Source organism: Moschus berezovskii, chromosome 10, assembly GCF_049115385.1.
Source record: "Moschus berezovskii isolate FMDL1 chromosome 10, NW_MosBer_1.0, whole genome shotgun sequence".
Taxonomy (NCBI): domain Eukaryota; kingdom Metazoa; phylum Chordata; class Mammalia; order Artiodactyla; family Moschidae; genus Moschus; species Moschus berezovskii.
This window is the reverse complement of record NC_142469.1, coordinates 102,402,500-102,414,953: the sequence shown is the minus strand read 5'-3', so window position 1 is coordinate 102,414,953 and position 12,454 is coordinate 102,402,500. Positions and strand designations below refer to the sequence as shown.

Here is a 12,454-nt window from a genome sequence, read left to right as displayed (position 1 = left end):
TGCCCGCCCCCTCTGCCTTATAACGCAGAACACGTGAAGTTAGAGCCAGTCAGTCTCCTCGCTCACGCTGGATTAGTAGGAGCAGAGTGTCATGCTATTTTTCCAATTTTCCACAGTTCACGGGAGGTAAAAGAAGTCTGGCTGGAGGCCCTCCGAGGGTAAGTACCATAAATCGGCCTGACACGACAGTCAGCTGCCTGGCGGGGGTCACTGGGCTTTGAGATGGTATCCAACAAAAACGGGTTTCACCGTGTAACATGCAACACACAGTGCTATGAAGAGTAAACTCAGGCAGCTTTGCTTTCACGGGAAGCCTGCACTTCGGCAGCTCTAGGAATTCTGTACATGTTATCTTTATGTCTGCCATAAGCAGCGTCCTGGGGCTCCATTGTTTTCCTTTCTCAGGTTACGTGAAAAAATCTGTGCAAAGCCCTTAACACAGTGTCCTGGCACATAGTGAACTCTCCTCCCAAGATGTTAGTTGTCATGGTAGCTGTTACTCAGATTATCTCCTGATGGGAACTTAATAAATGAAAAGCAAAGTTTGGCATGATGAAGATGTCAGCTTTTAGAAAGTAGTGTGTTCAGATGCTGTGTTTAATAGCGTAAGACATCCGGTAACGCATAACTGACTAAATGAACACTTTTCTAACCAGTGGTTTCAGACTTTATGTTTTGTCAGAGTGGGGCTGAAATTGGCCATTGCAGTCTGTATATCCCTCCTCACTCTCTCCTGAATGATTTTTCATAGACAGAGCCAAGGCCACACAGGAGCAAAATTCATCACCGGCCCGTCAGCCCGAACTCCAATGAAGTTGACAAGCAGCTGCCATGCTGTATGTGCCCTTCTCACACTTACTACCTCAGAGTTTCTCATGGCCAGGGTCAAAGATGTATACCTAATTTGACTTGTTTTCTCTTGTAGTCAAAAACACTAAATGCCTGTGATATGGAGACATTAATTGAATGTCAATCAGAGGTAAGAAAGCTGTTTTTCAAACTTTTTATCTGCACTATGAGATAGAAAACTTTGTTTTAATTGAATATCATGCATGTTGTTTAGTTATCAGAATAGAAAATCAACATGATGAGTTGTCATTCAGTTCAGTTCAGTCGCTCAGTTGTGTCTGACTCTTTGCGACATATTAATTGAGATCTTGTGTCATGATAAGCAAGACATTCTGAAAAAAATTAATGGACTACTAACTGTTGATATGAATAAAATGTTGAATATATTTTGTGGGGATTGGGCAGATTTCTTCAATCATTAATTTTAATTAAAATAAATATATTTTTAGAGTAATATCAAGGGACATCCTCTGTTGGCATCATGTGAGAGTGAAGATAATATTTGCCAGCTAATTGGTGAGTTTTGAAAACACACTGATCTTTTATGTAAATGCTAACAACCAGTGTTCTTGGTTTGCCAAACCGCAATGCTTTATCAGGGATTTTTTTTTTCGAAGTATTCTCTTAAAGACCACAGAACATTAACACTTGCATGGCAGGAAGGCTCCAGCTCACTAGACAGCAAGTGCTCTGAGAGAAAAGATCCTCCCCAAGCCAACCTTTCCCCCATCCAGAGGGGTCTTCATGGGGTTACAGATCTCCTGGCCACTTCTCTTCTGACAATTAAAGTGTGCATATGGGCAAAAAATATGCAGTGGCCTTTTCCACTGTCACCCTCCTCTAACGGAGAAGGATTCTAAGCACATGAAGCTGTTGCTATCTTAAAGCCCAAAGAACCCACCGTTCAGTCCATTTTTTCCACAATTCATTGTATTGTAATGTAACCCCGACCCAGTTCTCTTGAACTATAAGGACAAGCCAATTCTTTATCCATCCTCTTCCACTTGCCAGTATAAAAGGTATAGAAACAGGTGCTAATGCATTTAGAAAGTATAGCTTTTATTTAATTAGAAAAAAAGAAGGAAGGAGAGAGAGGAAAACAGAAAGAAGTAAACTCATGAGTGGTTATACCCATTGTGCAGACATCTTGAGGATCTTGCAAGGATGGATTATCCTGGAAATTTTTTCCTGAGCATTTCCAATTGCCAGGTCTAGGTTCTAACCTCCCTGCCCTTTCCTAACACATCCGCTGGGAAAACCCTGCAGCTGACTGCAGACAGACTAGCTCCCTCTAGTGGTTGGTGCTAGCGCGGCCGCTGAGGTTTAACAGCCCGCCCAGCCTAGAGCCTTCAAAATGGTTTTGAGCAAGTCACTTCCTGTAAGTTTCGTTTTCTTCACCAGCCAGAGGAGGAATTAAAATTATCTGTTTCACATCAGAAATAGCTACCAACTATCCACCGTGGTTATTAAGGTCAATATGCTAAGATGATTGTTTATGACCTGCTTAGTTAGGCTTTGGTCATTTTCTATAGCAAACAGCTGGTGAAGAGTAAAAACAGGAAAGGTGGAGACTTTGAGGAACCTTGGTGTTGCTGTTGAGGGGCTGGTTGCCCTGGTAACAATGTGGTTGTTTTTTGGGTTGATTTTTCTAGATTAAGGTTCACACCCTTTGCTTCCTCAGTTTTTAGAAACTGTTTCTCCCACATGGCAAAACCGTAAACGACAATATCTGTTGTCTTATCTGGATCCTTCCTTGCCTATCAGTGTGTTAATCTAATTTCTCTTTGCCTTGTTTGCTCGGCCATAGAAATCAAGAAGAGAAAGAAGGTGTCTAACTGGCTCTTCCTCATGAGAAGGCTTTCTTCTTCATCCGATGTTTCTGCAGCTTCGGAGCCAGAATTGAAGACATCCCTTTTCGATCAGCCCTTGTCAGCCATCTGCAGTGACAACACGCTCCCGGGACCCATTCAGGTAGGCACACGTTCACCCAGAACCTACTTCAGTTTTCTGTGAAAAGTCCTCGGGAAATCTGGCTAAACTTGTTGGGGTGGGATTTTCAGTTTTATTCCCCACATTTGGAAATGGTGTTGCCACCTCAGAATGCAGTCAGGAGAACACATAGTGGCTTACAGTCTAGAAATTAGTTGTATTTGCCAATGAGCTCAGGTCAATGGTCCCTCCATCCTTCTGACTTAATGGAGTGAAGAAGGCTGAAAATGTGTAGCTTCTGAAAAACCAACAGATTCATGGAGTTTATGATCAGACATCCAGTGTTTACATGGAATGACTTGAGGAGGGAGGCCCAAAATCATTTTGGGCTGTGCAGATTCCAGCTTTCGCAATGTACCTGCTCTTAGAAAAATGGCAGGGTCGAGAGAGACAGTTGAAAGCAACCGGACTGAAAGGAACCAGACTGGGATTAATAGTCTCTTATTAAGACTGTCTTAGTATCCTGGAGAACTAATGTTAATGGAGAGGATATTGTATAGCAGGTAAAGTTAGCTACAGTTCATGGCCACTATTTAAATTCTTTCTCCTACCGAAATACAGATTTTTTTCCTCTATCGGTAGCAGCAAACCACGTATGTCTTCAAACCACGGGTAACCATTTCCTATTTCTATACCCCTTCCCTTTAGGATATTCTCACTATTTTATGCCTGAAAGGCCCTTCCACTGAAGGAATATTCAGGAAAGCAGCTAATGAGAAAGCCCGCAAAGAGCTGAAGGAGGAGCTCAACTCAGGAGGCGGGGTGGACCTCAGAAGCCTCCCTGTGCACCTCCTGGCGGTGGTCCTCAAGGTGAGTTCCCAGCATCGGCGCCAAACAGCAAGCTGATGGGCTCTGCAGACTGACTCTCAGGGAATGAGAAACGGGCTCTTCACCCCACACAGCAAAGGCAACTGATCGTGGAGTCGAAATGTTTTAGTTAAGCCTTCATTTATTTGTATCAGCATCTCTGTTTCTGTGATCCCAGATTCCAACCAAAAAGTGTTGCACTAAATTCTTCCCAGATTTCTCTGAGAACAGGCGCTTGGACTGTCCCACAGCCAAGTCTGTTCCCCTGAGTCTGGTGGCCCCTTGGCTGGTGGCCTTAACCATGCCCGTTGTTAGGAAAGTTGCTGAGAGACAAGTTGGGGGGAGACTTCAGGCTCATTGGGCGCAGGCAGGAAGGGGTGATGAGCACAGACTCCTGAGAGGGGACGAATGAGATGGAAGTGAGGATGGCAGCGCGTTACCTAACGTGAACGGTCCCCTTCCTCCCTCCAGGACTTCCTCAGAAGTATTCCGCTGAAGCTTCTGTCCTGTGACCTGTTTGAGGAGTGGATGGGCGCCCTGGCCAAGCAGAGCGAGGAGGACCGGATCGAGGCCCTGAAACAGTAAGTCACCCGTGCAGTCTCCACCCGGGGTTCCTCACCGAACTGTCAGTGTTTCAAGTATGTTGCAACGTTGAAGGAATTCGAGTGGAATCGCTCACCTACTCCTAGAATACAAACCTAAAGGTACCCTGGAAATGTTTAAAAAGCAGTTTCCTTTTTAGCCAAATGAAAGGAGGCACCTCTGTCAAAAGGTAGAAAGTGAACTTCAGTACTCACAAATCCCAACAGGTGGGGAGTCTAAAAATATAAGTAGTTCAAGAAGGTATGAAACAAACTCACAGATGAAAGTCTCGGAGCAGGCTAACCAGCCACGTGTAGGAACCTGGGGTCTTCTTCACCTGTCCACACTGATGCTGTGCAAAGCAACGATTCTCCCATAAAACATCCCTTAGTCAACAGTCTGCAAGGGCTTGTTTGTTGATAAAATTCCATAGTGTATTTATTTCATATTCTTATAATCAATGAAAATGAAAACTATAAAAATAAATTCCAACGGCAGCAGAAACAATACCATATAGAAATGAAAGTGTGACCTGTTAGTGCCTAGAAAATCTTACACACCTAACTTCACAATATCCACACTTTAGCCAAATGATATGAAAGTGTATCTATATATGATGATTGTCTCACATAACTATGTATTATCAATGACATATTTATTGAACTGAAGGCATTAGTGTGTCTGTCCCAAAATAAGAATCCTGAGATTACCACAATAAACTTCTGCTTACAGACACAAAAGTCTTTCTTAACAGTATCTTATGAGAAACGAATGATCCTTACGTTAGAACCACCATTTCTGTTTTTGAAAACATGGGGCTTTACAATTCTAATTTATTAGTCCTTGTACCAATGTTGCCTTTTTAGTGCTGACCTCATTATTTTTATGAACATGCTCTTCTAAACTGATTTATTCTTCATAAAGCTTTCTCAGAATGGTATAAAAATGTGTCTTCTTCATTTGATGAGCACAGTTCAAAAAAAGGCAAATGACGGTATTCTTTAGAAAAACCAGTCTTGCAGTATTAGAAGCAGGAAGACATTCTGTATGGCTAAATGGTTTCTCAGCAAAATGATTTTCAAAATGCGTTAAAGCTGATTGCAGGAGTTAATGATTGGTAATCTGAGATCCGTGTAGAGAGTAAACGGCTGTGTCATGGTGTCAGGGTCACGGAAGCCCACTTTCTAGGGCTTCAGCTCTTGTGTGTCACTGATTCACTCCATCTCAGTTCCCACTGCAGGAATCTGAATGAACGTCTCACAGTGTTTCTTGTGAAAACAGACCTTCCTCATTTTAAGGGAAGCCTGGGCCAGGCAGCGACCTTCAACTTGCTCCCCTCAAGCCAGGTAGGCCGTGAACCTCCCCTAAAACCAGCTTTCCACACCTCCACTCCAGGGTTGCAGACAAGCTCCCGCGGCCCAACCGCCTGCTGCTCAAGCACCTGATCTCTGTGCTCCACGTGATCAGCAAGAACTCCGAGGTCAACCGGATGGACGCCAGCAATCTGGCCATCTGCATTGGGCCCAACGTGCTGAGCCCGGAAAACGAGCTCCATCTGTCGCTGGAAGCCCGGAGAGACCTGAACGATAAGGTTGGTGCCCGGCTATTTCTGCGAAACTCGACATCTGCTTGTCAAAGCCAAGCAGTGAGGTCTGCTGTGGCCCCAGGTCCGCTCTCCTGGGTGCAGCCACTGGATGAGACCCGCTAAAGCCAGGTCATCCTGCGAGACAGAGGACAGGTGACGTCCGTCTCTCCACCAGTTTCCAGAGTGGAAAGGCCCGTTCACTCTGCTCTTTTGTGCATCGTGCTGTCGTTTCAGCGACCAGTGCGGGCGACTCCTCTAATGAACATATTGGTTACTGTAAAGTAATACATCTTTTTAAATTCGCAAAGTTAAAAGGCATAATCTCAAAAGTAATTTTCACAAAGGTGATTGTTATCATTCTGAATGCTCCTTTCAGACACAGTAAACATCTGTTATGTCGATTTTGAAAGTGAAAATGTTGGTTGCTCAGTCATGTCTGACTCTTTGCAACCCCATGGACTATAGCCCACCAGGCTCTTCTGTCCATGGAATTCTCCAGGGAAGAACACTGGAGTGGGTAGCCATTCTCTTCTCCAGGGGATGTTCCCAACCCAGGGATCAAACCCAGGTCTCCTGCATTGCAGGCAGATTCTTTACCACCTGAGCCACCAGGGAAGCCCATTTTGGCACCTCCCTAACTGCTGACCCTCCCTATGTCCCCCTTGGTAACCTTCCTCCTTTAAAAATAAAGATCTCATTAAGCTGACAAGCTGTTAACTTCTCCTCACAGGTTAAGACACTGGTAGAATTCCTCATCGATAACTGCTTTGAAATATTTGGGGAAGACTTTCCAGCACATTCTAGAATTGCTTCTGATGACTCCCTGGAACACACGGACAGTTCAGGTATGGAATGTGTTCTCAGTTGACTCTGACTGTGGGGTCAAGTTCATGCCTGGCTACAAATCCAGCCCAGTAACGTACAGCACTCCTGGTATCTGAAGAAGTTACCAACACACATCACCAAATCAGAGTAGACACAGGTCTGCAGGGAAGTCATCAGGCAGGGAAATTGTTCTCTTGAATTTTCCTGCACTATTTCCTCAGGCTATAGCCTGGCACCTTCCCCTTCTTATTCTAAATCATGAAGAACTGCTCCTTTTACAGAGTAATCTTTGGTTAGAGGGTTGGGGTAAGAAACTTTTGTTTCCACACAATGGAATATGGGTCTAATCTGGGTCTGTTAAAATAGGGATGAAAGTGAAAGTGTTAGTTACTCAGTCCTGTCCAACTCTTTGCAACCCCATGGACTGTATAGCCCGCCAGGTTCCTCTGTTCATAGAATTCTCCAGGCAAGAATACTGGAGTGGGTAGCCATTCCCTTCTCCAGGGGATCTTCCCAACCCAGGAATCGAACCCAGGTCTCCTGCCTTGCAGACAGGCTCTTTACTGTCTGAACCACCAAAATGGGAATGGATCCAATGAAAAGAGCCGTCCAAAGGATCAGCTTTTAAATCTAAGATCAATAAATTTTCAATGGAGTGCTGTTTTCTCTCTTTTCTCATTTTTTCCCTCCCTCTCTCTCTCAAGCTCTCTCTCTTCATTTTCCTACTTATCTTCTCCACCTTAAAATAGTAGACATGGAAAGAAACAAAACTTGAACGTGGCCAGTTTCTTTCATAACAAGCCCCAAATTAGCTTAGCTTCACCGAATTCCCTAGTGCCATACTTAATGTTAGTAGGGTGGACGGTGCTCAAGTGAATTACTAAAAGGAACTGAACAAAAACTCAACTGTCCCTTACCTTCCCCCAGACATGTCGACCCTGCAGAACGACTCAGCCTATGACAGCAACGACCCTGACCACGACGTGGAGCCTGCGGGCTCCCCAAGCTCGCAGCCCCCAGAGCCCCCGGAACTGGCTGCTGGCGGCGTGGAACCCAGGGCCCCGCTGCGCCCTTGGGAGCCCGTGGTCAACACCACGGCCAGACTGAAGGGCTTGCTCGGGCAACCTGACCGGAGGTACTCGGACCCCAGCGCCGCATCCTCCCTGGAGTGCCTAGAGGGCAGAAGAGCAAACCCGAAACTCACGCGAAGCGAGGACGACTTCACCGACGTGGCCCAAGTCGCTTCCCGCTTTGCCGGCGAGGAAGCCGAGGACCCGTTTCCCGAGGAGGTGTTTCCTGCAGCCGAAGGCCGGGCCCAGAGGCCCCGGGACCTGGGGGAGCGGAGCCCGACTCAGGGCTCCGTGTCACCGTGCGCAAGGGTCCCCAAAGCCGCCTCCAGTGGCTCCCTGGACGCTTTCTCCGACAGCTCGCCCCTGGCCTCTCCTTCCAGCCCCAAAAGAAACTTCTTCACCAGACACCAGTCTTTCACCAAGGCTGAGAAAAGCAAGCCCAACCGAGAAATTAAAAAGCACTCCATGTCATTCTCCTTCGCCTCTCACCAAAGAGTGCTGACCAAAACGCGCAGCTTTGGAGCCGCGAAGCCCAAGGGCTGCCCCCGAGACCAAGAGAAGAGAGGGTCCAAGAAGGAAAGCCAGCTCGCCGGCCGGATCGTCCAGGAAAGCTCGTCGGACGCCCCCGGCCAAGCGGCGCTGGGCTTCAACTCGGGGGCCTACGCCCTCTCGGTGGAGGATGTGTTCCGGCTGGCGGATCGGAGGCACCCCGGCCGCCCCCCGTCTTACGAGGAGGCCGTGCGGCTCCAGGCGCTGGAGCTCGCCCCCCGCGGGGGCCAGACGGTGGGCAGCCTGAGGGCCCGCGTGCTGAGCCTGGACGCGGGGCTGCTGCCTCCGCTCCCTGCCCGCACCCCCGGGGACTCGAGAAACTTCCGCGGGCCGGAGCCCCTGGACTGGCTCCGACGGGGGCCGGGGACCGAGACCTGGAAGCAGAGCCAGCCCGACCGCGCCCCTGGGGCCGCGGCAGGACAGGTGACGGTCCCCGGGACACCCGAGCTGCAGCGGCTGAGAGCCGCGTCCGAGTCGCAGCAGAAGGGCAGGCAGGCCCTGCTGGCCCGGCGGTGTAGCCAGCCCGTGTTTGACGCCGAGCAGCTCCGATTCGCTAAGGAATCCTACATCTAGCGCGGGGCCCCTCCGTACACAACGAGAACTGCCGTTAGACTCTTGTTTTCCAAAAAGTCGTGAATAAGCTCCTCTGGCAAGTTGTGTTTGAGACCTCCTCCGAGAGGACAGCCACACAACTTCACACCAGCACTCCGTGCGCCTGATTTGTACAACCTGTAGCACATGTGTAAAACGCGTTCTAGACGAGGCATTGGGCACACGCACGCAGATGCGTGTGTACATATTTGTTTGTGAACTTGCGCCAAACTGCATTGCTGTTCTTTGCCTTCTGGAGTTTTTGGTTTTTTTTTTTTAGTGGTTAGTGTCTAAAAATAATGTTTTCTTTTTTTGGCATTGCCTCAGAGGGCACTCCAAGTTTCTTATTGTCCACAAACTCCATTTAGGAGAAAACGTCTAAGTCTCTGTTAGGAGTATCCTCTAATAAGCCGCTTTGTGATAACTAATCTCCTCAGTAGGATGAAAGGAACAGACTGCAAGGAATAGAGTTCAGTGTTTGGAGTTATCAAAGGGCATTATAAACTGCAGCAAAAAAAAAAAGGTTGTTAACAATGCATGAAAAATACTTCAACGTGTCCTTTAACTGTCTAATTTGAAATTTGGGTGAGTTAGTGAAAATGCATTATATTATGCATCATTAACTGATGTCAAGCACTTTGAGTTTCTTTGTAGTTCAATGGTGTCTTCTCTGATAGTGTGGAGGAAATTACTTCATACGCATTGGGGCGGTTGTATGTAAAACTTCAGTATTATCTCACTACAATAAATTGCCTTCCTTATTTCAAAGTAAACATGTTCATTCTTTACTGATAGGTTGCCTCCGCTCAGAAAAGTCATTCACACGTTGGTTCATTCAACCAGCATTTATTACATCTGCCCGAAATGCAGGAGACCTGGGTTCGACCCCAGGGTTGGAAAGATCCCCTGGAGAAGGCAATGGCACCCCACTCCAGTACTCTTGCCTGGAAAATCCCATGGACGGAGGAGCCTCGTAGGCTACAGTCGATGGGGTCGCAGAGAGTCGGACTCGACTGAGCGACTTCACTTTCACTTTCACCCCGGTGGTACAGTGGATAGGAGTCCACCTGCCAATGCAGGGGGCACAGGTTCGATCCCTGGTCTGGGAAGATCCCAGATGTTTTGGAGCAACTAAGCCCATGCACCACAACTACTGAGAGTGTGCTCTGGAGCCCACGCACTGCAACAAGAGACGCCGCTGCAGGGAGAAGCCCACACACAGCAACTGGAGGTAGCCCCCGCTCTCCACAACCAGAGAAAGCCTGCGTGCATAACCATAAATATAAATAAATTTTAAAGAAACAAGCATTTATTGACTACATATTCATTATTTCTCCTTGAATAATGAGACAAGGAGATCAAACCAGTGAATGCTAAAGGAAACCAACACTGAACATTCATTGGAAGTACCGATGCTGAAGCCAAAGCTCCAATACTTTGGCCATCTGATGTGAAGAGCTGACTCATAGGAGACGACCCTGATGCTGGGAAAGATTCAAGGCATGAGGAGAAGGGGGAGACAGAAGATGAGATGGTTGAAGGGCATCACCGATGCAATGGACATGAAATTGGGCAAACTTTGGGAGATGGTGAGGGGCAGAGAGACCTGACATGCTGCAGTCCCTGGGGTGGCAGGGTCGGACACGACTGGGCAACTGAACGACAACTCCATTACTCTAGACTGATAGAGCAAGATGTGGATCTCATGTTTAAGAAAAAGAGACAAGCCCTGTTCTCTCCACAAATTTGCAAGATCATAAAAATTTACCTTATTTAAGCCATTTTTGGGCAAACGGTCACTTAGAGGCTAGAAATTTTAGTGTACAAATATCAGTATTTCCTGGTTTTAGTGACTTCAAGTTTTCAGTACTTTCAAAAATCGTATTTTTATGATGCTCCGTTTGCTTGATTATTAGCAAACACAGTGGTAAAACATCATACATTAGAACATGCATGCTCCATGATTAAGATATTTACACGGTATCTTCAATACTGAACTTTGATTTTCCTTACTTCATCAATTTTTCATAAAATACTGCATGTTTTTGATTAAAGAAGGGTTTTTGTGTTGACTAGCTACCAGGTAGTGAAGACCTAGTCTTTTGAGAAGTGATTTATTAGTAACGTGATATACAGTTTACAATGTTCTCATCCAGACTGCTCAGATCTGTTAATCATGTTCAGATTTATTAATGTCATTTAAATACCTTATTAAGCATAAATTTCAACCAGTGGACATTCCCCTTCTAACTGCTGACTTAAGAAAAGCAATCCCTTTCCCACAATTGGACACTTAACAGTGGTAGTTGGGACTTGCCTGGTGGCTCAGACAGTAAAGGCAGTTTTCAGCACCTTTCAGCTCAGAGCACTGTGCTAAATATTTCAGGATTGAAAGAAAAATCCTCCATCGTGTTTTTAGCAACTTCTCATTGAGAATCAGAGTTTTCATCAATAGATGACTAACACGATAAGCTAGGTAAGCTCCTATCTATTCTGCGTTACGACTGACCTGACCTCCACGTGACCCAACTCAGATCACGGAAACTCTACCCCAGTTTCCTTATTTTACCAAAGCAGGAGTAAGACTGAAAGTCTTCTATTGCATGCAAGCAGTCTAGTTTATTGACAAACACTGATGAGCTTCTTGTAGTCAAAAAGCTACTGTATTTGCATAGTGGAGAAGAAGATAACGATGTGTGTGTCAGTCACTCAGTCCTGTCTGACTTTTTGCAACCCCATGGACTGTAGCCCACCAGGCTCCTCTGTCCATGGAATTCTCCAGGCAAGACTACTGGAGTGGGTTGCCATCTCCTCCTCCAGGAGATCTTCCCAACCCAGGGATCAAACCTGGGTCTCCCACATTGCAAGCAGATTCTTTACCAAGCCACCCAATGCACGGTGTAGTATTCTCACTTCTAACCATGAAGTCCACTCACTTTTTAAAATAGGAGAGCCCGACCTGGTCTCCAGGCATGATCATAGGTTAGAGCTGCCATAACCAAGTATCACAAACGAGTACCTGACACAACAGACGTGTACGATCTCACAGTTCCAGAGCCTAGACCCGAAATCAAGGTGTCAACAGAGGACCTGTGCTTGCATTGAGATTTGGATAATATTAAAAAATTATATGATAGACAAGGACCCCAGAACAGCACAGTGCTGTCCTCCATGGACCCTGTAAGGGCCACACAGTCACACATGGGTCTGACACTCTAGTGCAAGGTGAATGGTCAAACCAGGTTGGAAGCCATGGCCTACATAGGGGCTTTCAACCTAAATCCAGGTCTGATCCCCACTTCCGAGCCACTGGACCTCTCCATCACCCAGGGTAACCCTGCGTGGGTCAGCTTGGGAGGAATCCCGACCCTCTTACCAAGGGAAGAGGCGGAGAAGTGCGTGCATTTCCCGTGCCTATTGGTAGACCCTGGTATTCATGCCTTGGAATCTGGCTGAACAGACAGGAGAATTTCTTCCTCTTGGGGAAGGTAGGAGGTTTTCTCTCCTCCTACACAGAGGGGGACAGGTGGGTTTCCAAATGCATTCCGAATGCATTTCTGAATGCATGGTACACTGATTACCTGCCATCATGCCCTGTGCCCATCAC

At 46.7% G+C, this 12,454-nt stretch overlaps 1 protein-coding gene across 1 annotated transcript; it reads left to right on the top strand.

The window, feature by feature from the left end:
- Positions 1-3: 3 nt before the first annotated feature.
- TAGAP (T cell activation RhoGTPase activating protein) lies at positions 4-9,620 on the top strand. The gene is made up of 10 exons (XM_055433610.2): positions 4-158; positions 752-836; positions 926-979; positions 1,299-1,365; positions 2,657-2,820; positions 3,487-3,648; positions 4,117-4,226; positions 5,623-5,818; positions 6,543-6,657; positions 7,565-9,620. Exons 2-10 carry the CDS (start codon positions 810-812, stop codon positions 8,827-8,829), a joined length of 2,160 nt encoding a protein of 719 aa, XP_055289585.2. The 5' UTR covers positions 4-158; positions 752-809; the 3' UTR covers positions 8,830-9,620.
- Positions 9,621-12,454: the final 2,834 nt, after the last annotated feature.